Below are 27,718 nucleotides of genomic sequence, written 5' to 3'. Positions count from 1 at the left end.
CACCAGGATGTTCTCCGTCAAAGTGCATGAAACAAAAATCGAATTTCCAGTCGGAGTCTATATAATTCTTGACCTTTCTTGGTATGGTTTGTTTGTTTTACAATTTCTAAATGTGCAAGGTTTTAGATCAGGTTTTAGTAGACTTCTTGGACGGAGACATGTCGTCAAAACGAGGCTCCCGCCCCTCACGTGAAACGGACATGACATCGACGTGACTGGGACTGGATCGTAAACAAAGATGGCGGACGGCAGCAAGGCGGAATGTTTGAATGCGGATCACTCCATCCCAGAGAGTAAGGTAAAATCCTTTGATCCAACTGAATATCAGCACACTAGATACAATCCTCTTCGCGGAGACTGGATTCTTGTTTCCCCTCATCGAATGAAAAGACCGTGGAAAGGGCAAGTTGAAAAGCCACAAGAACAAGAAATTCCACGCTGGGACCCCAAGAACCCGTTATGTCCGAGAACAGTTCGTGCTAGTGGGAAGGTAAGGATTCATACACTAACTCGTTAAGATTATATTTTATGACAAAAGTTTCAGTTTCAGGGCGAAACTGTGGCTTTTTAGGTGACTGATGTCCCTTCCCCCACTGCCATTATAGTCATTTTTTTTCTTTTTTTCTTTTTTTCCTCTATTTTTTTAACATTCAAAGCACCACGAAATACCACTTTTAAACCACATGGACGTCCAAGTTTCCCATTTCAATTCTAAATTCATTAATTACTATCAATTATTATTATTTTTTCTCTCTATTTCTGGTATCATAAAAAGTCATAAACAATGGTCACGTGAAAGGGTCTACTGTGGTACATTATGCTAGTTGAGACAGAATACAGTAATTTGCACCTGGTCTCAACTTGGCTCAGTAAATTTAACATACAAATTCGACAGCCATTTTATAATATTTATGGTTTATTTTTGATGATTTTATAAAGGAAAATCCTGATTATGAAAGTACATATGTGTTTGAGAATGACTTCCCTGCCCTGTTACAAGAAGAAGCACCTTTACCAGGTACAGCATGAAATAACATAGTATTTATCACTTATCTCCTGGTGGCCAAATTCTAAAATATTATGACACCATAACGTTAAGAGAACAGGAAAAGAAAGATGGAGGAATGTGGAAAGTGAATTTTATATTGACAGAGTTATTTTTTAATAAAATAGAAATTCTCAATTGAGGTAAATTTGTACTCAAAACAGGGACACCTTAAGCCCAATAGAAAGTTTGAATTATCATTAAATCCTGCCTAAAACCATGAGATAGAATCTAATTATTTCTAAGGCAAGATTAGATACAAGTTTATTGGGTAAAATAATATGCTTAGCTAAAAGAGTGAGCTACCACAGCCCAAACTTAAAGGGTCAAGGACTGCAGCAGCTCACAGGTAGTTAACAGTCCTCATTGCAAAATCAACCAAGAAAGAGTTGATCAGATCACTTAAAAATAATCTCTGTTATTATATGGCAAGGTAACCTTGAAGTAAACCCAAGTGTTCTGATTGGTTCTTTCTTGGTTGAGATTTTGCAATGTGGACCATTTGGTCATTAACAACTGCATCGCAAAATGGAGGCTGGGTGCCTGTGATATCCAGGAGCTTCCACTATTGGCAGCCAGCTCCTAGATGGAGACTGCTCCCATGGCTGGCAAATCCTGGCAAGCCAGCCATGAGCCCCCACGCAGAAGGGAGAGCAGGCACCCGTCACACTGTGTGAACAGTGGAAAAGAGGGAGGGAAATGGGGGGGAGGGAGGAAGCCTTGAAGATGAGGTCCCATGAACTGCCACGCAAATAACACGCTAGCGCCTGTAACGCTAAACACACTTCAGTCAAAGAGCACATGGGATCTGGCGCATGCCCATGTATGAAACGCCGCTGACTCCAGACAACACTGGCGCTCTTTGTTGTTAACTCTGTTAAATTGCATTTAACTGCATTTAACAACTGCATCGCAAAATGGAGGCTGGGTGCCTGTGATATCCAGGAGCTTCCACTATTGGCAGCCAGCTCCTAGATGGAGACTGCTCCCATGGCTGGCAAATCCTGGCAAGCCAGCCATGAGCCCCCACGCCAAGCCGGAGGACCTCCGAGCAGCGCGCTAGCCAGCTCGGAGAAGAGAGGAGCTCATGGATGGGGAGGCCAGAGCCCCGAGAAAAATGCCCAAATCCGTAGGCACCCAGTAACTGGCAAATTAGTGACAAAAACCATACCTGTTAGGCAAGTCATTCAGCTACTGAAAGGATGGTTTCCACAGGTGTGCGCACATATAACAAGTAAGCATCACTCGACCAGCGACCCATTGTCTTAATGAGATGATCAGGAACACCTCTCTGGGCAGCAGTTGTAGCGGCTCCAATTCTAAAACTATGACCCGAGAACTTTCCAGGAATACCTGCTGCCTGTAGAGTGGTTTGAAGAAACGAGGAAAGCCGAGATCTAGAAAGAGGAGAGCCATCTTGGTGAATAAAGAGAGGTCCGGTGCCTGGCCCACGAAGATGAAGGTAGTTTGTTAATGCAGTCACAGGACAGAGAGGAAGGGAACCACGGCCAAGATAGATGAAACAACCCTGCCTGAAAGGATCAGTCTTGCACACTTGATTAACACTCGAAAGCTTTGGGGATTGGTGGAGGAATCTACTTGAAGATCTGCCGCGGTCAAATGAACAGATGGATCAAAGGTACCATTTGTTGTAAATTCACCAGCTCTAAGAAACCCAAAGAAGCCAAGACAGCAGGCTGCCCATAGCATGACACTGTCAGGGTTGATAAAATCTAAAGACTTGTGCAAAACAGACATAAGGTCGGCTGTCACTGGTTGGCGCTGAGGGAGATTTGGGCCCTGATGACGTTTGATCCCTCGTAAGAGACGCTGAAGTTGAAGACGGTTGACAATTGGGTCTGGGAAGCCATAGTCAATGTGTAAAGAACGGACTGCAGACAAATATACTTTAATGGAAGAATGGTGAAGACGATCTGCTAAGTGGGTACAGAAGCGCATCAGAGTTTGTTCACTGGCTGGTAAAAGAGGCTGACTTGGCTCGAAGGGAGTATCCTGACTACAAAAATCTAAGAACTGACGTTGAGCCGAAGCATAAACTTGGCGAGTAGAAGGTGCGAGGCCATTGGTCAAATAGAACTGGCATTTATCTGTCAAATTACGGGCAGCTGAGCCAGCAGCGTTAACGGAATTGGAGTCGCCCCAGGAGCTGCATGAGGAGCAAGATGATGGAAACGCTGAAAATCAAAACGAGATAAGGCATCAGCAATCGAGTTGTCTTTACCCGGCGTATGAGAGGCAGTAAAGGCAAAGGAATGTCGGGCTGCCACAAGTGACAAGTGACGGAGAAGAACCATCATGTTCGGATCCTTCGTGGTGCCCGAACGCAAAACACTAACGACTGCCATGTTGTCGGAGCAGAACTCAACTCGTTTAGAAGCCCATCGGTGGCCCCATAGGGAAACTGCAATAACCACCGGAAACAACTCTTTGTAGGCAATTGCCAAGGGATGCTGAACAGCTGACCATTCACCCACAAACCATTCATGATCACAAATTGCACCATAACCCCGAGCACCAGCAGCATCTGAGGAAACGTAAAATTCAGGCAAGGTCGCCCACTGTGGGGAAAGCAGGAAACTGAGACCACCCCAAGAATGGAAAAATTCTCGCCACCAACGGAGGTCTAAGCGAAAGTCTTGGTTGATCCTAATTGGGTGGCTATCACGTCGAAAGGCTGACAATAAATTGATCATGCGTCTCAAGAAGGTACGCCCCTGAGGAACTACTTTACATGCGTGTTGGAGATTGCCAATGAGAGATTCCAGCTCCTTCCGTGTGCAATGTTGTTTGAGGGACCAGGCTTCCAGAAGTGCAGCAATACGATCAAACTTATCCTGCGGCAGACAGGCCTGAAGTGAGAGAGAATTGAGCTCAATACCGAGCACAGTTAAACAAGTGGATGGCCCCTCCAATTTGTTCGGGTGAAGAGGAATACCCCACTTTTTAAATAGCTTAACACAAGTATCAATATTGTTCTGGCAAACAGGTGAGTTAGGAGGGCCCAATGTATGGAAGTCATCCAGGTAGTGTAAAAGAAAATTCACATTATAATTGTGTTTGAGGATCCACTCGAGCATATCTGCAATGGACAAGAAGATGAAAGGAGCAGAGCGTGGTCCAAATGGAAGCGCCATATCAATAAAATATTTCCCACGCCACTTCATACCAAGTAGGTAACGATCATCAGAATGGACAGGGACATTACGGTAAGCACTTTCCACATCGAACTTTGCCAACAGCGTTCCTCTGCCGTGAAGCATGATCCCATCGATGATATCATCAACCTTCATGTACTGCACTGAAAAGGGTTCTTTTGGAATGCCATCATTGACACTATGGCCTAAAGGACTAGACAGATCCAAGATAAGCCGCCATTTTCCAGGCTGGTACTTCTTCGGGATAATTCCAAAGCGACTCACATGGAGGTTTGGGATAGGGGCTATAGCAAAGGGGCCAGCTACGCGGCCTTTGTCGAGTTCCGTGAGGAGATACTGGTCGATGACTGAAGGCTGAAGGGATGCTGAAGGCATATTTTTATTCTCCGATTTTAAAGATACCGCCCGAGGGTCAAAACCCAGCTGAAAACCATTTGTGAGACCTGAAATCACGTACTCCACTTGCGTTTGGCCGGGTAAGAACACAGTTCATGCCGAAGTTCCTCCGCGTCTATGGGGGTTACTCTGGATGGGGGGACCAGGTCTTGCTACGGGGCACCCAAAATGGACAAAGAACAAGAGGGCAAAGCATGGTGTGCCACTTCGGAGGGCATGTCATTACCAAAAGCATCTTGTGGTGCAGGAACAACAACATTAACAGGAACAGGAATCAAAAAATTTGAAAAGGAAACTGAACAAGATGAATGTACACTATTTACATATGGTTTGGATCCCACTTCAACGCCGTAGACGTTTGCTTTGGGATGGGGGAGTTGACTGGGAGCGCTGGTAGGAAGAGGTTGAGGCCCGAAATGGACAGTTGACACGTGGATGATCACCTTCACATTTCTCACAGCGATGGAGGTACCAGCATTGACCAAAGGTCCAGCGACAGGTGCCATCATTCCAAGATCGGCAAAAGGTGGATGAACCGGCTATCGAAATTGAAGCTGAAGACGAAGTGGTTGGCTGCTGGCTTGACTGGGGAAGAGGTGACGAAAGAGTATGGAAGTTGTACAAATCATGGTTCATGTGAGACCAGTCCACCAAACCTGCAGCAGCTGCATCCTTGCGGAATGCAACATCGTAATGGAGCCAAGCCTTCCCAGGGAACTGGCGCGACGTCTTGAGAATTAGCAGCTTGTATTGTGTCATGTCCTGCCATCTGGAAGAATGAGCACAGCAGAAGATCCACGAGTACACAGTGAATGCTTCAACCCATGTCACGATATCAGTGATCTCTTGCACCCTTTTCTTGGAAGAACTCACAAGAAGTTTGCCATCAAGGTACGTTTGGGGCTCTGTCTCCTGGGCTTTCAAGTTCTCTGCTAGCAAGTCAGCAAGATCCACAAATTGGCCAGACCTAATTTTTGTCACCAGCTTCTCCGGGGTAGGGGAATAACCGGGGCCAACAACAAACGGCCTATTCAGGGATGTTGAGGTAGAGGCGATGGAGGAATTAGAACCAAAGGAGACCAATGGCGTGAAAGACTGGTTGGAAGATGGCAATCCATTCGCAGCACCACGAGAACCAAACAACGATGGCGAAGATAAAGAAGAATTGCCTAACGTGCAGTATGTTGAAATAAAGGGAGGAACGACCAAATTACCTGAGGACTGGCCTGCAGAAGAAGGCAGTGGTTGGTTAATGACAACAGAACCGGATGACGTCGTGCCCGACGCCGCGTTTCCCGCTGTCGAAGAACTCGATGAGTGACTTTGCAAAGCCGCCAAAATGCGAGGTAACGTATCCCCCAAGGCTTGTGAAAACGCTTGACTGAGGTCCTGTTGAGAGAGGATGAAGGAGGGCGGAGTGGACACCGGAGTCGAAGAAATGGGAGGACGTACGACCGAAGAGGGAGAATCGGCTGAAGAAGAAGGCTGACTTGAATCCAACATGGCGGCCACACTGTTGTTTGTTGCACGACGATGTGCCATACCAAATGAAAGAAACAACGGCAAGATTCAAAAAACGACGAACAAAGAACAAATAATGCACACGCTACTCAGGGAGGAAGCCTTGAAGATGAGGTCCCATGAACTGCCACGCAAATAACACACTAGCGCCTGTAACGCTAAACACACTTCAGTCAAAGAGCACATGGGATCTGGCGCATGCCCATGTATGAAACGCCGCTGACTCCAGACAACACTGGCGCTCTTTGTTGTTAACTCCGTTAAATTGCATTTAACTGCATTAAGCTGTGTATTTTTCATTTTAAAAATCCTGCATATTCAAAATTTGTGATTTCCATGGAGTGCTACAATATAATAAACTACTTAACTGGGGGATATTGGCCCTCTGTAATTTGTGTACAGACCATGCTGTACTCAGTTCGTACTGCACCAACCTCAGTCCTGTATTCCTCAGTGTGGCCCTTATGCTCGGTTAGTAAGAGGTTAATCTATTTTCAGGTCCCTCTGGTCATCCTTTGCTGAAATGTGAACCAGCTCAAGGAACATGGTAGGTAACAAATGAAAAGGCACGAGGCTGTGAATTTTTTCTCCAAACTTAGAGGATTAAAGATACTTACATGTTCATGCAAAATAGATATTTTTAGTGACCTAAATTTGATTTCTGTTGTTGTCCTTTTTTAGCCGAGTGATGTGTTTTCATCCATGGTCTGATGTCACTCTTCCTCTTATGTCCACTGATGAAATCTTGGAAGTCATAAGAGAATGGATTCGACAGTATCAGGATTTAAGTAAAACATACCGTTGGATTCAGGTAATAATCAGTTGTAGAATTTTAGTAATCTTTGCTAAAATACTACTAAACTACATATTAATATTAAATATTAAATTTCACAATAGCAATGATAGCTATAATGGCAGAAACACTGACAGCATAGACAATAGCAATGTTGTGGTTAATTTTTGATCTCAGTTAATTTACATTTCAACCATATGTGGCTCATTTTCTTCTAGTTAGTAATTTTTTTTTTACAATAATATCCCTTGTCAATAATGTTATCATTGACTGAGGATAAATTGAAAAAAAACTAACTTGAAGAAAGCAAACCACATATAATTAACTACAACAGTAACTATAAGAAATATTATTATGATGTAAAGGTGTGAATGATCATTGCAGTAACAGTAAACGTAGATTACGTGCTTTCTTTTGTTTTCTCATAGTTAGTAGTACTAAGTATGGTTTTCTCGTTCAGTTTTTTACATCATACGGCACTAAATTTTGATCACCTCTTTTAAACTGTCTACCTCTATTAAGCGGTCACCTGGCTATTTCCCGAGGGTGACCACTTAAGAGAGGTTTGACCGTAACAAATATTTTAATTTTCAGTTCTAGGAGATTTGAATCTTATTTTGCCTCAAAAATTAACTTCCAACTTCAGAGTGACTGTAAATACATGTACTAATTTTCAGACTGAATGATGCCATCCAACAGGCTCCCATTGTTAAAAGGAATATGTAATTATATGAATGCCAGATCTATCACTATCCAGTGGATGGTATGGTGTGCTTTGTTAACACTTATCCAGTGGACAGCAACTTACATGCCATATAGCATTTTCCATACGTTGAACAACTATGCTCAGATTAATCTCTATTCATTGGATAAGAGTTGATAAAAACCATCTGTAGACACTATATATCTTTTGAACAACCTGTTTGTGAATTTGAAATGAAGGCTTCTGACCACTTAAATAATATTTTAGATTTTTGAGAATAAAGGTGCTGTCATGGGATGTTCAAATCCTCACCCACATTGTCAAGTAAGTCATTAGAGTATGTTTTTAGGAGACATTCCAATAATGGGAATTCAATTATTGAAACCTCATGTTCTTCTCTAGTGACTTTAACGTAAAACTGAAAACAAAACAATCGGTATCATCTCATTTAGTCCGGTGAACCTATCAGAACTTGAGACAAACCAGTGAGAAAAATTGTGAATGTGTTATATATTACCTATATTGTGTGACGAAAGTGTGATTAAAAAGCTCTTTCTCAAGCATCTTTCTTACATCAATTCACTAGAAATTGAAGTAGCTGTGAAAATTAAGATCATTTAGTGTCATTTCCTAAAAGTACACCATTCATTAAACTGCTTTTGTCAGACATAAAAGCTGCGCAACCAAGTGGCTGATAAAACATACTTGTTTTTATTGAATGATAAAACCATGTGATGTTTGATTATTTCAGAACTGATAGCAAATCTAGCATTATGATATTATGGACTGACTTACTTTAATTTGTTACTTGTAACATTCAATTAAAACTGCTTTTTTTTACAAATTCCAATCCAATACTGACTTTGTCACAATTGTACTGTCTCTTACTATATAATGTTTCATTTGTTTAAGATCTGGGCAAGTTCCTTTCTACCAAATGAAGTGGCTGCAGAGGTACAGTTGGTACTTTTGCAGGTGTCTATATACATGCATGTGCTTAATAAATGAGAAAGAAGTTAGACCATTACATCTGCTGTTTGAGATTCGTGCAATTCAGTACTGTAGAATTGCAATTCAGTACCATACTGTTGCAATTCAGTACTGTATAGTTGCAATTCAGTAATGTATTGTTGCAATTCAGTACTGTATAGTTCCAATTCAGTACTATACAGTTGCAACTCAGTACTATACAGTTGCAATTCAGTACTATACAGTTGCAATTCAGTACCATACAGTTACAATTCAGTACTGTATAGTTGCAATTCAGTACTATACAGTTGCAATTCAGTACCATATAGTTGCAATTCAGTACCATATAGTTGCAATTCAGTACTATACAGTTGCAATTCAGTACCATACAGTTGCAATTCAGTGCTAAACAGTTGCAATTCAGTACCATACAGTTGTAGCAAGGAAGCTCACAGCCAACTGGCCATTTTTGCATTAATTTTTATAAGTGATCTAAATTTATGTTTATATGTATGGTAGGATCGTACTCAACGGGAATATCTAAATGAACAGAAAGTGCCAATGCTGGTACAATATGCAAGACTGGAGGCAGAACAGAAGGTAAATGTTTAATGCATTGCTGATGCTAAAAATATGTTTGATAGGGGGTTCATTGTCACTTTGCTACTAATGTAGACCAGATGCTTTTAGTCCAGTTGAAAGTTCAGTCTGGGCCTCTCAATTTGGCATGACAATTTCAATGATTACAGCCTAACACCTCTAATAAATAACTGCTCTCCACAAGGGCCAGGATTTTTTGTCCTGAACAAATACCCATCAACAACTTTTATTACAAAATAGTCCAAAGAAAATATGTGCACTGACTGGTTGAAAATCGTGTTTCTATTTAACAATTAGATTATGAGCTCAAAATTTCTATTGCGTGCTGGTTGACAAGGGTGCGGCCTGAGACAATTATCACACAATCGAGAGTGAATAATCTAATTGTTTTAGAAAAAATCTAGTGGTTGTTCAAAACTTTAACCTAACTCCTCTTCAAAGACACTTCGAAAACACAAAGAAGCCGCCTCCAGCACATGCTGCCAGACTGACTTACCATCTACAATGGAATAGATAGTGAGTAGTGTAGCCAATCAGAGAACGGTGTTCACGATACAACGCTAGTAGATTTATACTAAAACTCAATAGAAACACAGAACTAGCACAAGCTGTTGATGTAATGATGGTGCAAGCAAGCAAAATTTACAGTTTTTTTGATGATCAAAGTACACAAGTTGTTTTCCTTTATTTTTTCATTGAGGAATTTTCTAAAGGAAATAGAAAACATGTTCTCTGTGTTTCTATCGAGTTATAGAAACACTCGTGGAAGTTTGGGAGAACTCAAAAAGCTGTGGAAACACTTGCCTGCCGGCTCACATTCCCATAGCATTTCTTGTTCTCCCAAACTTCCACTTGTGTTTCTATAACTCCTTAGAAACATGGTACATGTTTTCTATTTCTTAACTCTTACTGAAATGTCTGTTGTATGGCCCACCTCTAGACAACAGCCAGTTCATCCTACCCTACAGTGGCTTTTGTAGAGAGGCTGAACATTATTTCTGATTGTGTGGATCCAGAAAATATCCAGAAACACAAGTGGAAGTTTGGGAGAACTCAAAAAGCTGTGGAAACACTCGCCTGCCAGCTCACATTCCCATAGCATTTCTTGTTCTTCCAAACTTCCACTTGTGTTTCTATAACTCCTTAGAAACATGGTACATGTTTTCTATTTCTTAACTCTTACTGAAATGTCTGTTGTATGGCCCACCTCTAGACAACAGCCAGTTCATCCTACCCTACAGTGGCTTTTGTAGAGAGGCTGAACATTATTTCTGATTGTGTGGATCCAGAAAATATCCATACCCCCCCACGAAGGGTTTTTTTCCAGTATGACCCCCCACCCCCTGGAATTTCCATGATTTTTCTACTTAGGCCCCTCGTACCCCTCAGAAATTCTGTATCCATAAATAACAAGACTTAACTCATTAATTGTAATAAAATTTAGCCACAGCTGTTTATAGTTACATTGTAGACGAAGACATACTTTTTCACAGTAGACTGCAGACGTGGTGCATTCCTTCATGTCTGTTAAAATGTTTGAACCGGTGTTTGAACTAATAAACAACTGACTTAGAAGTGCTTCACTCCCAAATGGCATAGCAGCTGACTTTTTCTTCATTAAAAGAAGTTTTCATACTGTCAAGACTCTCGAAATGTACATAAAGCTCATTCAAATCACCCAGTCGAAGTTTTAATTTATGCATGCTCAAAACAACATATCAAATTACTTTACACATGCGGTAAAGTCGTCACACAACATTTTTTTAAAACAGCTGTTTCTCAAATGTCACTTCATTGTTCCCTTCACCAAAGGAATACATCAATAGTAGCCTGCGTAGCAAGCGTTTCTGTGGGGTTCGGGAGCAAAGAATTACTGCGCCAAAAATGGAGCGAGTAAAAGAGGGGGGAGGGAAAGGGGAAGGAAGGAAGGAAATGCTTGCAGACAAACCCCTGGATTTTGAAAACTGCCCACTTGGCCTTTCATGCCTGAGTGCGCACACTGAGATTTCATGCTGTCATCGGTTGTCATAAATTAACCAATAAAATCTTCAGCCTTCTGTAGCGGAAGTGAACTTTGAACCAAAATAAACTTTACTTGTCAAAATATGTCTGAAACAACGAGCGCACAGTGGGAACGATGAATTAAATTTGGTAATTTATAATCAAGCTATATTTCTACTCAATCCGTCTAAAAGGAAGGACTGCAAGGGTGAAGTTTTTGCACAAATCTGCCAGAAAGTTAAAATGTGAGAAGTATTCCAGTCGCGTTAGTAATCCTTGTGCTCGCATGATTCGAAATCTTGGATCACTGTATTCATTCGTCCAGGAATCGATACACAGTAAAATTAGCAAGTCAACTCCCATAAAGGCAATTCCAGTAAAGAAGCGTTTGCTGGAAACGCCAGTTCCACAAATCGGTTCGAGTGTTATCACCTGTAGCAAAAACAAACAACAGAAAGTCTTCTCGGCAAACTTTGGAATTTGGACAGGAGAGGCTTCAAACATCTGAGAGGGGAAATAACGATAATCTTGACCAGTATCTGAATAAAGGTAATCTTCCCCTAGGCAGCCTCCAAGTCAAAGTTGTTTATAAAATGTCCTCGTAAGAATTCCCCGCAACGAGACAACTAAATTTTTGCTAATGCAAATATGTGATTAAAACTGGCATGCCGCAGCTAACACTATAACAAATCATTCAGAATTGTATCCAGAGGTTCTAAATGCTGTCAACAAAAATGCTTGTAATGAAATGTCAGAGTACCTACGACAACATGTTGCCATGTAACACGCCAGACGAAATCACTAGGTTTTCCCACGCAGCAGTGCGAATTTTCTGTCTTGTGGTTTATTATCTTGTCTTTGGCGCATGTGGCATTCAAGAAAGTGATGTTTAAATTAAAGGAACAACTGCAAATTGTGTGGCGCTTGCTTCTGCAATGATGTGCAGACTTCGAAAAACCAAAGCGTCTGCATTGCACTACAGGATTTCTACTGTACTGTTGAAGCTGACGACTAAATCCTCGTTCAGCGAGAAAAGTTAAAGCGTCTTCTAACCAAGCTTCAAACACGTCTTCCCCGTTTGTCTGGCACTCAAAGGTATTAAAATACCTTTGATCGACACATGTCAATAATATTGGACTAGCCTAGCCAATCACAAGCTCCGTTCGCTGGCGAACGGAGGTTTTCAAAATCCAGGGGTTTGTCTGCAAGCACTTCCTTCCTTCCCCTCTCCCATCCCCCTCTTTCTTTTTTTTTGGTCCTCGCCCCATTTTCCGCGCAGACAAAACACCGAAAATCCTGTTCCTCGTTCTTTCTTTGCTTCCAAACCCCACGGAAACACTTGCTATGCAGGCTACATCAATAGCTGTCATTGCAGTTATCAGCGGCTTGATACACAAATTAGGTGAAAGGGTCAATTCTGCATTGTATTGACCCTTTCGCCCCGTTTGCATGCCTTTTAAAACAAAAGAATATTTGACCACAGACTCAACTCCAATAACAGCTATTAAGTCATACGCTTTGTCTCTGTAGTTTGTAAAATGATATTAAAATCATTTTATGCCTTAGTTTTTTTTTTTAATTTGTCATACATTTCATGCGTGAAACACGTATTGTTCAGTCGTTCTATAAGTGACTGAATGAAATCTCGGCTTCCACTCCAATGCTCCTTGCTGTCTACGGTTACATGTACTAGTAAATACAGCACAATCTTCAAAGTATAAAATATCATCTTTGTTCATGTATTGCTGCACCTCTTTGTCGGCATTTTGTTCGACTCCACGTCCAACAAATACGATGCTCAGGATTCCCGTCTGTCGTACGATGTTGAAAGAAAAATGGAAAGTATATGACAAAGAATTGAACGCTTATTTCAACGGATGGAACATTTCTGTTGGTTTGGTTACCTGAATCGATTGGGAAAGTACAATAGTGTTCATTCAATCGCATTTCACACCCACTGGAAAGAAAACTCTTTGAGTAGCCCCCCTCCCCTTCGGAAATTTACCTATGTCAGACACCCTTACCCCTGGGAATTTCCGTGATCCTCCGAGGGGGGGTATGGATATTTTCTGGAACCACACATTCTTTATTAGGTTTTCATTGACAAAGTGACTTGCTTTTCAGGTTCGCATTGTTGTGGAAAATAAAGACTGGATTGTAGTGGTACCTTACTGGTATGTAGCAGTTGTCTAGCTATCAAAGTTGCCACAAGCTGAGAAGATTTGCCAAATCCTAATTGACGTACCATCCCCCACTTATGGTCCTCAGAGATGAAATTATTTTATTGTCAAGATTTTGGATGCAAATTTCTCAAGTGCTTTTTCTATTGATTTGTGCTGTTTAGTGCAAATTTGAGTGTTAAGTTGTGTAAAAGATCTATCAACAACAGACAATAACATATATTCAAAAAACAGGCATCATTATCTAATTAACAATTATTCCACAAGCACGTGTTGGATATGAGATGTTAGATACAAGGATCCATATTGTTTTTTTCTCCAAGTTGTCAGCTGGGCAAGTATGCGAGATGACATACTTGCCCTGGCAATATTTTACTTGCCTGTTCAATAGGAAAGAATTGCAATAGAACAACATGTAAATAGAAAGTTTACTTTTTTAGTATTTTCACGTGACCAGTCTCGCAGAACATCATGTCCATAGTTGCAGCAGTTGATGTTGTTGAGTCGGTGGACACAGAAAATCCAGGTCCAAATGAAAACCAACGCTTTTTCAACCGGCATGAAGGCTGAAAAGATCGCTTTTGCTCTTCCAGCTCGTATTTTGATTGTTTTTCCGAATTGTTAACATTACTAAACACCATATCCTGATTAAAACAGCTGATGTGATCATGTTATGTGTGTCCGCAAATGTAGATGCAGTGCAGAACATCAGCAGTTGAAATGAAAATTGGAAAATATGGCATCATCCAAGATGGCGGAACAAAATGATGATTTTCATTGCAAAAGAAAGCTGCAAATCTTAGAATGCAGGGAACCCATAAGAAAATTTAAGAAATGTTTTATTTTTTGGTTAAGTCAAACTAAACTCATCCAGCTGACGACTTTTCGTATTGTTTTGGTCGTCCGTATGATTTTTTAGTCGTCTCGAACGACCAGAAGACTGCGAATATGGAACCCTGTTAGATATCCAACATGTCACATCCAATCAATGTGAGTGGAAATGCCCCAAAAAAATAGACATAAAATAAAATAAAAATAAGATCGCCCCCAAAAATTAGGTGTACGCATACCATATTTGTGGAGCATGGTATCAAGCCAATGAAAAGTCTTGAATTGCATTATGTAATGATCCAGTTTTTAACAAATTATAACAACTTATTAGACAATGGATGTTGGTACACCCTACAAGAAGTCCATTCCCCCGTGAATGGCATGGTACACCTCACGCTTACCAGGGTGCAAAGCAATACACAATATTTCTTCCTTTCACAATATAATTAGTAATAACTTTATTCCTGTTATTTTCTTATAGGGCAACTTGGCCTTATGAAATTCTGCTCCTTCCAAGAAGACATGTCATGAAATTATCAGATCTTACAGAAGAAGAGCAAAAATGTAACATTTATTTTCTACTCTTTGATGTGATATTCAATGGTCTGGTGGAGACTGAAACTTCAAACAATATTCCATAAATTATCGTGCTCAAAACTAGTTAAAGAAAGACTTCATGAGAAATCGAACATTATTGACAGAAGATGTTTATGAAAGCAAAAAATGCACTCCCCCCCTTCTCCTGTTCAAATTTTGGTGGAGAAGCTACCATTCTAAGCAATAGGTTATAAAGATCAAGATAGCATTGATAAGGGGGAGGGGGTCACAAACCATCTTTGACAACAAACTGTCACATGTAAAAACCAGAATGATGTTTCTTGAGAGTTTTTTCCAGGCCGGGTTGTAATAATAATAATTTATTGTGAATTACATTTACTTTAGTTGTATACTGACTCTGACCCTTTGTTGCAGGTCTTGCTGACATCATGAAGAGATTTCTCACAAAATATGACAACTTGTTTGAAGTTTCATTTCCTTACTCTATGGGCTGGCATGGTAGGTGAACCACACATGTACACTAAATGACCTGCAGTTTTAAGGACAGTCAAGTTGGACCAATAGAGACCTTAAGATAGAGGTTTGGCAACCTTACCACAAACGGCAAGCCGCAATTTGCGGTTAGCGGTTTCATGTTAGCCGTCTGCCCACGTTTGGGACTTAAGATTCGAGGGTTTACGGTTAATTCAATGGCTGCCATGTTTGTTTTCATTTGTTCGTTCACTTCTGTTTTAGCTGAGAAATCGTCTTCAAAATTTTGTTTCTATGAAAAAGAATTCAATAGTTAATAAGCAAAATAGTTTTTAAAAGTAGAATTTTTCCTCAAACATGGGATTGTTATGTTTTAGGGTGCAAAAAACCTTGAAGTAAATCACTTACCTCTAGAACCTGGTCTAGCCGCACAGACATTCGCGGTTCGTGGGAAATGCTGAAAAACCTTGAACTTAAGGTCTCTACTAATAAATATGTATTTACCTGTTGAGGGTGTCATTTTATGGGTTAATGATAGTAACTAGGAATTAAACTTTTACAAAACAGAAAAAAAGAGAATTTGCATGTGTGTAAAGCTTTTTGGGGAGTTGAGAAACACTTTAGACACAAGAAGAAACCTTATCTCACGGTGCCTACTACTGGGGACAAAACAATGATGAGAAGCTATAATTGTCCTCAGTAACTATCATACAAATGACTCCAAAGTGTTTCCTCTAATTTCTATAGTGAAAAACTTAGGTTCTATTTCCAACAATTTGCCAGACTTGATAAATGACCATGTAATTTCAACAGTTGACTCCATAGTAAAGATATGTCTATACATATGCCAGTGACCCAAACCACCAGTCAGAGTTTACCTCTGTTTCTTATGGGAGTGTGGCTACATTTAGTACACCACCCTTACTTGTTCTACTGTACAATGAGCATATTCAAAAAATTCTGATCTCCAAATTAATGTCTGAAAACTTTGTGTCCATTTTTGAATGGCAGATTTTTATCATTTTTGGGTTAAAATTAGGTTAATTTGTCCTTTACAGGGGCACCTACAGGTAAACAGGATACAGACTGTAGGTGAGACTTCTCAGTACCATCAGGTTACTCTATAAAATGTAGCAGATGAACTCTCTGTTCAAGCCTAGTGCTCCATCAGGTTGGCATGAATCTCTGGTCTCTATCACATTAAGTGGGTCAGAGCATTCATACACTCCCTGGATGGGATGCTAGTCCATTGCAGGTTTACCTTGAGTGTGTCATTTGCTGTTGCCCATTTGTAAACTTGGGTACAGATACTCTGTAAGAGTAAAGAACACAATGTAATGGTCACAGCCAGGGCTTGTAATGACCCCAGCTGGTTCTTGAACTGAGACCATTTGATCTAGAGGCCAGTGCACTTGTCTAACTTTTTGCTAGTCACGCTGCTGCATTCTGACTAAAGTCTTCATGCCTAATGGCTTTCAGCCTATTTGTTGGCATCCAAAGAAAAGGGAAGATCCTCCAAGCATGTGCATGTATTAGTTAATTGAAGTGGAACTAAATCTGTTTTTATCTCTTGGCAGTCACTGGCACTTACACGCTCATTACTACCCTCCCTTACTTCGTTCTGCCTCGGTAAGATCGTCTGATTACTTTGAAATGGAAGGAAACCTCAAAATAATTTATAACTTTCTGGAATAGAAAAACACCGAAGAATCAATAACAACATTGTAAAATAAATATTTAGGATGCAACCTGGAAAGAAAGTTGTGTCCAATTTTTCAGTCAGGCTAGTGGATTATCTCCATTGCTTGCCCGACAGGCAAGTCAAGTTTTTTTTATAGGAAATACTGTAAGAGATGAAATTATTATAAGTATTAATGGTAATTATTGCTTATTAGATTGGGAAAATTACTTCATTACATGTATTTGTGATTGTCTGAGAGCATGTCAATTTGTCATTAATTGTTAATTTGCATTGCAGTGCACGTGAATGTATGCTCATTCGTAATTTTCTCAGTCGTATAATGAGTAATCATATGAAAGCTCACGCAATTAAGAATTTATACCACTTGTGATATTTGAAAATTCCTTCAACTTACACTTGCTGAAAGGCTCATACTATTTTGAGAGAATTTTCAAATCTGACTTCTTAGTATACATCCTTAATAAAAAGCTCTTGAAAGTGTCAAATAGTTAGCGTAAACTAGATATTTTCGGCTTAGCTCCTCTTTCGTGAGACTGGGTAATACATGTAGTTATTTTTAGTTATTATAATTTTTTTCAGGTGAAGAAATTCATGGTTGGTTATGAAATGTTAGCTCAGTGCCAAAGAGACTTGACAGCAGAACAGGTACATTAATCATTGTAATCTAGCTGTCTATTGGGCAAAATTACTTGGTAACCTGAAATGACACCCCAAAACAACAATGGCTTTTTGACATTACTTGCTGGTTACTGTGGTGGAATATAGATACACTGCTTGTGGGCTGTTTTCTCCCAAAAATCAGGAAGGGAGTGAAGAACAAAGGTTTAGGACGAGAAGGATTTGGACAAGACAAGAAAACACAAAGAGAAAAACTGACTTTCTTATCTTAACCCAAACTTCTCCTGTCTGTGCTGCCTTTTTTGCATTCACACATGGGGATAAACCCTTCTTGGACCCTAACAGAAAAGGCTGTCCACAAGCAGTCTAGAATTTAAAAAAAAGCATCTAAGAAACAAAGTATAGCATCACGACCAGACATGTGAATGTGGACAGCGAGAGGTCTCTGTTACTGGGAATTTTACTTATGATTTTATATGCTGTGGTTAGGCAAATTTCTCCATGTTCCCATGGACTCCTCTGTGGTTCTAGTTTGTGACTAGTGTCAAATGTGGTTACCGCTGATAGGAAAATAAGTCCATGAGATCCTTATTGAGAAAACGGGAGCTTTCATTCAATTGATTATTGTTTTAATTTGAGTGCATTTGATTTGACTTTATAGGCAGCAGAAAAACTTAGAAATCTCTCAGAAATTCACTACAAGGTATACAACTGAACACAAGGGCAACTTAATTTAAAGTCTGTTGAAATGGCTTTCAGTTCCTGAATTGCAATCATGGTCAAACAATAGTTGCTCAAGCTATGTAGCTTGTTAATACTTAAAGGAATACAATGATATAATATAAACTAGCAGAGATAAAATATGTTTCAACATGGAAAGTAATGTTGATCAATACCAGTAATAATATATACATGTAGCCTGATAATGGATTAGATTGATTGTGAACTAAAAAATCAGTACGCACTTTTCCTTCATTTTCGCAATGACTGACAATAGAGGGATTTGTACATAATATATCAAACATGAGAAGTGTTTCATCGGCTATCCAAACACCTCAAATTTCGTAAAAAATACTCCACTACACGTCCTATCTTCAACTCTGTTCTCAGAGTTTGGATATCCCAATGAAAGGCTCTCTCTCATGTTTGATATATTACGTACAAAACCCTCTATTTCAATTGTTGCATAACCCGAGTATTATCTGTACCAAATGTATGTACAAGGGAAGCTCATTTGCGAGCTTGGGCTACAACCATTCTCAGTGAAAAAATATAACCTTCAGCCTGCAGATTGATAACACCTATTTCTGCCTTGATTAGTCATTAAAAGCTAACTGTATGAGTGAATGATTAATTATTAAGGATTTACATCATGAGCGATATTTGGAAGACTCTCAAAGTAGCCCTTTTCATGATTAGCTATTTCTCATTTGCATTACAATGTAAATCGATGTGGATGCGAAGTAATTTGGGATTGAAACTATAAATTGCCTCATAAACATTGGATTATATTGTAATGCTAATGAAAAAAGTAAACAATGAAAAGGGCGTGAGCCTTTGGGAAATAATTTTCAAGTATAACATGGTGCAAATCTGCAATAAATAATTATATTACTGTTCAAGCTATCAAATGATTTTCTATTTTATTTGTTTGACTGTTTTAACACATTAACACATGCATTTTTTTTTTTATTCTACAGAATAAATAAGTAACTGAAAACAAGAATGCCACTTGAAGAATTGGTCCACAAACTAATGGTCACTGATCCAGCATATCCACCAAGGCATCATGACCTGATTGGCCACAAGCAACAGAGTTGCACTAGAACTCTGGACACAATTACACGTTATAGGGCAGGCTTTTTTTTTCAATTAAATGATATAATTATATTATAGAGTTAGATTTTCAAAGCAAAGGGTTTGGTAGGATTCAATTAAAATTATCTTCAGGTTAATCTGAGGGACTGTGCTTAATTTGTCTGAAAAGGCTCTGTCCAAAAATGTAGCACATAGAAATGACATTTAGGACACTTGTGAAAAAGAAAATGACTAAAAGAATAAAAACAGTTTGCAAGATTCTTAACCTTAAGGAAGAAGCAACAAGTTTATTACAATGAATTATTTAAAAAAACAACAAAAAAATTAAATCATTTTATCATCAAAATCACAGTTTTTAAAAATGATATTTTTCTGGAAAAAGCAAGCACATGCATTTTAAGATTTTCTTAATAATTATTTAATGCTACAATTCATAATAATTAGTATTAATATTTTGTTTTCTACTTTGTGAGACATTGAGTAGAACTTCCCACTTCTAGGCACTTCTAGGCACTTCTAATTAGTGCACATAGTAAAAACCAATTTGTTCAATCTGTACATCCAAGTCAAAACAGGTTTGGGATCCTGTGGAAAGGCCACCTTTTCCTAGTTCCAAGGCCCTTTTGGCTGGACAAATATCAAGCCTACATCTTAACAGTACAGAGAAGTCAAGCCCTGCAACATCCATCAAGAAGATCAAGGCCTAGTTTTCTCCTAGTACTTGTAAATGGGGGATTTATTAGATTACTAGTTATTACTGATTTGTAAAGAAGCTGTAGAGGAGGGTCTATGTCTCACTTAATGATTCGAAGTAATTAGCCTTCTTGACTGTCTAAGTGGTGTAATTAGTTAATTAATATTTTATTAAATGATAGAAATAGCATCAACAGAAAACTCGGGGGGAAAATGGGAGTTCCAGAAGGGATTTGAACCCATGACCATACATGATCTAACCAGATGCTCTAACCACTGAGCTACTGGAGACTCTATGGAGAGCAAGGGTGAAACATTTTATTCTATTTGATATTATTACTGAAGAAAATGTCTCCTGCATGCTCAACAAAATTCACATTCCCACAGACACACATGGGCATTGTGGACGAAATAATGAATCCATCATTCCAAGCAGAGAATAAAACAAGAACTTTAAGGGTTAAGGTTGTTAATTTATTTCATGACATAGATACCACCACAAACAGGAAAGGCTACACGGCACTACTTTCAAAAAATTCCGATCTCAAGGAGTGGAGTTCATGACTGACAGTAAAGCTAGTAAAGCTTTCCATGACTTTCTGATAACTGCACAAAGGTAGAGCTGTGCACAGGAGTAACATGACATGCATACCACAGTATCCCACACTTGTGAAAACCAAGGGTAGCAGCTCTTACAGTCTTTGCACCCATGTATCACACTGCTCAATGTATCACAAATATAGTTTTACAAAAGAAAAAGGTTTTTCCAAGCTTTTTAAGCCAGGTAGGTTCTTGTACATCTTGCCATGGTTCAAAGGGTCTCTTATGTTACACAGTACAAAATATACATTGTGACAGAGGTCCAGCCCTTAGTCACATGTATCACGTCTCTTCATTCCCCGAGTCTTCACTATAATCCATGCAGTCATCGTCATCATCGTCATCATCCACATCATCGGCATAGTCATCATCATAGAAATCTGTTAAGTCCTCAGGTTCAGATCGTGAGGGTCTAGATTTTACACAGTATTCATCGACAGTTGTTGGTACTTTTATGTTTTCTTTTTCGGCCTCCAGTTTGGAACGTTGAACTTGTTTTCTGCAAATATTAAACCATTAAATTATTAAATACTGTGTGTGTCACCTCTTCAAAAAGTGCTCACTCTTGTAAGCAGGCAGCTCTACTAACCACCATTTGAACTCTGTATTTACTCATTCTCATAAGCAGACATAATTTCCCATTCAAATCCGTTGAGGGCTTAGGATTTATACTTTTCCTTTGTTTTTACCAGTAAGCTTCCATAAGCAGACGCCTGAAAGGAATTGGGCCTAACTATGTATCACTGCTTTTTGTTGCAGTGAGACTGTTTATGTTGCTTGCAATTATGATTTTTTTTCTCTTTTTAAATCAGTATGGAGCAGTCCTATTATTGTAGTCTACATACTAGTTGTGCAATGCATAATGCTAACTAGTGCGTTTGTTCTCAAGCCTCTGTTCTTGCTTATGTAGCATATGCTTGTGCTGAGGTATTTTTACACTTCAATTCCCAGTGGAAACCAATATCCAACTTACTTAACAACTTTTTCATAATCGCTATCCTTTCCTTTACTCTCTCTCCATTTTCTAAACATCACAGAGGCATCCACATTTGCAGGAGAAAATGTGTTTGGTTCATTTAACAAGGAAATGACACTCAACAGTATTGTTCTGTGAAGATATAAATGTAACCTTTATTTTAACATTAGACTATTAGAATCTTCGTAAAAAAAGCAACTTACATTGTTTAACAATATATGTTTCTTTACCATACCCAATTCCCAATTAGCCAATCAGAAGCTGTGTCTACTGTCCTGATATCCTGTGACATCAAGTCACTGACCTTATATGGCTATGATGTCATGCTCACTTGGCCTGATAAGCCACAAAGCATGCCAAAAAGGTATGATTAGGTATATATAGCATGGAAGCCAAGCAAATATATTAATCAGATTAAGTGAAGAGAAAGACAAAATAACTTTCAAGGGGAGCCTGATTTAAAGTTACCGTATACCCTTAGAGGTGTCTCATGTCCAAGCGATGTAGTGCATCCGGATTAAACTGTAGATACCTAACCCCATATCGAATTAAAGCTTATAACGCTGACTATCAAACTATACCAAGAAGTCTGAAATAACATGAATTGTCAAAAGGGACCCAAAGGATGATTTGGATGCTCACATTTAAAGGTCGTGAAAAATTCAACAATTCATTTTATGTTAAAGTTCTTGCTATTGTGTAATAGCCAGCTCTTTAAGCTTTAATTTGATATGGAGTTAGGTATCGACAGTTTAAACCGGACGCACTACATTGTTTGGATGCAAGACACCTCAGTCTACAGGAGCACTGAAGGTAACGTATATGGTAAGTAAACCTTAACACTGTTTAAAATCACCTCAGTATACAAGCAAACTAATCTTTGATACTGGTCTGTACTGTACTTCTGAAATATGAACTTTTTAGTGCAGTTATACTTGCTTGCAGCTCCTGTTTCCAGATTCCAAATTTAAAACATTTTTCCTTGTACAATTTATTACTAGAATCAAGAATTGTTCAAAGATTCACTTACACCTTTTTTAAAATCTAATTGCTCACTTTGGTAAACCGTCATCATTTTAAGCTTTGTACTTACTCAACATAATTTAGCACACCCAAATTAAATTTGGGATGGAGCTATACTATAACTAAAGATGAAAGTAAAGAAGTGACTATTAGCTGTGACTATTTTTGAATCTTAGAAGATAGTTAGAACTAAAATTAGTTTTACTACGATCAAAACAAAGCTTCAACCAAGTCAAAAACAAGAACAATATCATCATACCATGCTTCACCCTAGCTTTTCCGCATTCTGGCAACACATATATTGGAGCAAGAGCAAAAAATTGACGAGGCAGGGGATGGTGGGGCGAGTGAGGGAACACTTGCCCGCAAACCCCTTGATTTTGAAAAACGCCCACTGGTTTTCACCATTGAGTTCATTTATTGAATGACAACTTGTCACCAAGCACTAAAATTAAATTTTTGAGAGGTGCCAGAATAGCACTAACAATAAAATACCCCCAATTGTTCAGAAATAAGGAAAGAAATGCTTTCTGTTTGTTCATAGTGTAGAAAGATTTGACTGCAAGCTTTTTTATAGTGCTATCTACATACTCGTTTGGAGGGCAACATCAAATTCAAATGTCCGGCTTAAGGCCAGCTTTTCCTATGGTTTAACTTCAACCATTCATTGGCTTGACAGTTATTTCATTCTCTTGCTGCTAGAAAATTAAAAATATTTAACCGTTGAATTATAGAACCAACCAGAAATCACAAGCCTTTCTTTGAAAATTGTCAGTGCGAGTAAATTCACTTTTGTAGGGAAAACAACAACCAGTCACTGGCTTCTAAAATTCGGTCTGGCATTATCTGGGCACAAAAATCGACTCAGTAAAGCTAAGCGAGGTTGCAAAATAAGACTTTCAAAGATTGGTTCTCCTTCCCTGGTTCCTGTTTGATTTTCAAGCACGTTCGATCAATTGAAACAGCAGCTGGAAGATTTTAAAAGCTTTTGTCGAATCCAGTGGTAATACAGCCACCAAGTCTTTACCCTCTAACAGATGGTGTCTTCTGAGTAAAATTGAATACCATTCACCTCAAGTCTAATAAATCTTCACTGAGGCTAGCACAATTTCTCAAACCTTCCACCACAGCATTGTGCAAGTCACACTTGAGTTAATTCCTGAAAACATTCAAGCGAATTGGATACACTTGTCAATCGTGATGACAATGCCACACCAATCAGGAACCCCATACTTGGGCAGACAGGTTTTTCAAAATCGAGAGGTTTGCGGGCAAGCATTCTCCCACTCTCGCCCCACCACCCTCTGCTTCGTCAATTTTTTGCTTTCACTCCAATTTACACACAGCCAGAATGCAGAAGAACTCTTTGTATGGGAATGCTCGCTATGCTTCTGCTGTGTACAATAAGTGTCAATCTGATTATTAGTGGAATGTGAATTATTAATTGCTCCTGAATTTCCCCACAAATGAGGGGTTTGGTAAAAAAAAACCTAAGCTTCACAGAACACAACATCAATTTTGGTTATTTCCTCTACCAGTGTCCTGTCTTCAATCAGAGAATTAATTCAGTTTTTTCCCTATTTCTTGCCATTGTAAGTGGATTTGTTTTAAAACTGGTTAATGCTCTAAGCTGCATTAATTCATCAAGTTACATGCCAAGCACACACTGCTACAGTATTGACCACTTTATGCTTCACAGGAATCAAAGGTAATCAGGGTTTAAATGATTTGGAATCCAGTGTTTAACGTCCAATGTCCAAATACAGTGTCCAATGTCCAGTGTCAAATAATATCCATAACACCGGCTCACTAATAAATTACATGCAAAAATCAAAGATATTTGACAGGATAACAAGAAGATCTTTTAGATCTTATAACCGCGCTTTTAAAATTTAACTGTTTGCTTAGCACTACCGTCGGAATGTAGTGCACATTTGAAAGCAGTCAGTGATGATTCTTTTCTTACTGTAGACATCACATCACTTGATCAACACAAACTGTATTATTGCACCATCAGTGGTAGCCGTTGACAAATATCCGATGACGTAATGGTCCTAATCTAGAACTTTCTTCGGGATATGTATGGTCATGAACGATATGAGCCACACGATAATAACACTATTAACAACAGCTTTCTTTCTTTAAAGACATGATTAAATTTGATTGGTGTTTTCCACGAGTAAAGGGCTAGCAAAGTAGTCACACAAGTCATGTAATTTAATAATGAAACTCTATCCCGACCGATGTATCGATTTTGGTCACTCCAGTGGCTACAGATTGAAAACGTGACAGAAAATTGGCGTTACTTTCGATTCTCACCAAATTTGGACAGTGGGAAGATCTCATCATTAGCCAATTACAGGCCATTTTTCAGCTCTTTTCCTCACATCCTCCCCCATCGGGAGAATTTTGTCAAGTTAGCTAATTTAGCATGCAAGCCACCGTAATGGTGGTCGCTATCGGCGAAATGTTTATTTGCTCAAAATTGGGGCAAAATCTTTTGGAGATGGAAGTCAGGACATTTGTAAGGATACAGAAAGTAATATGGGACCAGTTGGTGGCTTCTAAGGCTCAATTTATCCAGAAGTAAGCTGTATTTTCGTTTTCGTGCCGAAAGCCACGCGGTGAAATATTATCGGTTTGTTCTGCTGTCTTGTTCTGTTTTTTCTCTTGGTCATTTTTGTAGCCCGCTGAGGCCATTCTTTCGTCTAAATGAGTTGAAAGAAGTTCGAAAAAGATGTTCCCATTCAAGTTTAAGCTCTCAGGCGATAATTCTGGAGTTTTTTGGCCGAAACGTCGGCTTTGTTATGTTCGTGTTTTTCGGTTGCTATGGGCGACCGTTGCTCCTTTTGTTAGGTCAAGTCTGGGGAGTGAGGTCACAAAAAAAATTTTAATTAATTCTGGCTTTGTTCGATTTCGCTGAAATTTAGCACGATAAAGCTGGATTTTTAAGGAATAGATTTACCTTCTGCCAATGTGTGGTAGCTATTAACGCTAAAGTGATATATCGCGTCGATGTCAGGGTTTTGAAGAGATTTTTTGCAACGTGTAGGTTCGGCGTGATTTTGTAATCTGAGATTTCTGTTGACCCTGAAGAAACAAGGTTTGGCGAGTAAACATTACAGATTGCGTAATTCAAAGTTGGCCGAGTGGAGATCTGCGTCTGGTCTCCGACAAAAAAAAAAATAAAAAAAAATAAACCAAGGGTAGAACATGAACCGCGCTCGCCCCATGGCCGCGCGGTTAAAAATTCAAATGGCCAAATTTGAAGGATGTTTATGAATGCAGTGGTTTATGTTTCCATTTTCCACATGTCTCTTTATCCATACTCATCAAGAACTACAATTTTGTTTCAATACATGAAAGCGTGAAGAAAAAAATCTGGAAAATACCACTGCATGGTCCTACATCAAACATGTTCCCCCAATTACCAGTGACTGCTGATTAAACACAATTTTTTTAAAGATTATTTTTAAATCTAAAGTTTTCTCACCCTTTGGAAACAAATACAGTAGTAATTAAAGCTATGATTTATTTCCTAATAATTTTGTACTGCCTAGATCTAGTCAGTCACAAGGATTTCTGTTTTAGCATCCAAGGTTTACAATACACAATTATCATGTTATTAATTGCAAGCAAATTTGGAAAGCATTAAAATATTTGTCACAGCCTATTAGAGGAATATCATTTTTGGCTCAGAACTTAATTTTAGAGCGGTAGGTGCAACATTCTGTCAAACTGTACAATACACTACCGGCAACCTGCAGAATTAATAAAAATTCAGAACCGGTGTTTATTCAGAAACTTTAATGTTGATATACATATCTGCTCCTACGATCCAACTGAGATTGGTTTTATTTCAGTGATTTGTGATAGATACATCTTTAAGTTTATACTAAATGTACAATCGCTAAGAAGAACTTGTGCGTAATTCATTGGGCTGAAAATGCAAACCAAAACGACCACAATACATGCAAAATCCTAACCACGTTTTGACAGTGTGACAAGAAAACATGCCGACAAATAAACACACCAGAGCATAGAATTATCATTCAAGCGTCCAAAACACAAAACCTTGATAGTCTCCCTTTGATAGACAAGCTGAAAAACACTTTCTGGCATAAAAGCAAGCAAAATAACATTCGAGATATCAAGAAGAAATCCAATATAAGTCGTATGCTTTAACGTATGTACATTTCTTGTACCAAAAATAATATGGCGTTTGGTTTGTGATGGTATTACAATCTAGTTGAAAGCTATTTCTGTATGTAACGGATACCTTCTTGAACACTAGAAAGCCTAAGTCTTTTTCAGTAAAAGAAAAACTGAGTGGAAGGCTATTTTATACGTACCTGACATTTTGTGTCGGGTTCCATCGCTCGGAAGGTAATTCACCACTTTGCGGATCGTCAACCGGGGGATGTAGAATTGAAATACACACATCACCGGACTAAAGAATCGAGAATAAATCATCAGCCGCTGAATAAAAATTACAAGAGTAAAATACGTAGAAAAGAATTGCAACCGGCTTAAGATCTATCTTACCTCGTATATATTAGGATGCCACATTTTCGTGAGAAAGCGAAACGTTGGTGGTGAGTATGGGTAGCCAGGAGGGAAGGACATGTGTGCCTGTAGCGAAAATGAGGTATGTCAAAAAAAAACTTAGCAACGCTTGCTTTCCAAAACAAGAAATTCTGCTCTGTTAGATTACAGACTTACCTTAAAGTAACCACCCTCGTAAAGAGTACCTGGAGGACCAAAAATCGCTACGTCCCATTCGAATAAGTTGCTCTCATCTGGCACATTGACGACGAATCCTTCGACTGGTTCCTCGGTAAGTTTCTTTAGCTCCAGCTGTAACGCTCGCACAGCCGATGAAGGTGGTTGAGCGGCCATTTACTTTATACTCTTCTTTTCAATGATCACGGCTTTTCGACTTGAATAAGCCTAAATTTCAACAATAAATAGGTAAACTTTTTCACATTGAGATCACCAACTCTTTCACCAAAAGAAGTTTTGTTGTGTATTTACTAGTCCCAAG

At 39.0% G+C, this 27,718-nt stretch overlaps 2 protein-coding genes and 1 pseudogene across 2 annotated transcripts; 1 reads left to right on the top strand and 2 right to left on the bottom strand.

Annotated features, from left to right (window-relative positions):
• The first annotated feature begins 47 nt into the window (after positions 1-47).
• Positions 48-20,539, top strand: LOC110039983 (galactose-1-phosphate uridylyltransferase-like). The gene is made up of 15 exons (XM_020745168.2): positions 48-490; positions 940-1,018; positions 6,637-6,685; positions 6,820-6,949; positions 7,902-7,958; positions 8,547-8,588; positions 9,123-9,203; positions 13,329-13,378; positions 14,697-14,779; positions 15,188-15,271; positions 16,303-16,336; positions 16,822-16,873; positions 17,526-17,591; positions 18,226-18,267; positions 19,265-20,539. The coding sequence occupies exons 1-15, from the start codon at positions 239-241 to the stop codon at positions 19,271-19,273; spliced, it is 1,110 nt and encodes a 369-aa protein (XP_020600827.2). The 5' UTR covers positions 48-238; the 3' UTR covers positions 19,274-20,539.
• LOC149108414 (uncharacterized) lies at positions 1,547-3,102 on the bottom strand (annotated as a pseudogene).
• On the bottom strand, positions 20,528-27,718 carry LOC110039984 (ubiquitin-conjugating enzyme E2 R2-like). Its single transcript, XM_020745170.2, has 5 exons — positions 27,397-27,718; positions 27,220-27,306; positions 27,027-27,124; positions 21,649-21,783; positions 20,528-21,174 (listed from the first exon to the last, which is right to left on the bottom strand). The coding sequence occupies exons 1-5, from the start codon at positions 27,571-27,573 to the stop codon at positions 20,958-20,960; spliced, it is 714 nt and encodes a 237-aa protein (XP_020600829.1). The 5' UTR covers positions 27,574-27,718; the 3' UTR covers positions 20,528-20,957.

Source organism: Orbicella faveolata, unplaced genomic scaffold, assembly GCF_042242905.1.
Source record: "Orbicella faveolata isolate gen_17 unplaced genomic scaffold, um_ofav_v1 contig_26, whole genome shotgun sequence".
Lineage (NCBI taxonomy): Eukaryota > Metazoa > Cnidaria > Anthozoa > Scleractinia > Merulinidae > Orbicella > Orbicella faveolata.
This window is presented reverse-complemented; position numbering and strand designations above follow the sequence as displayed.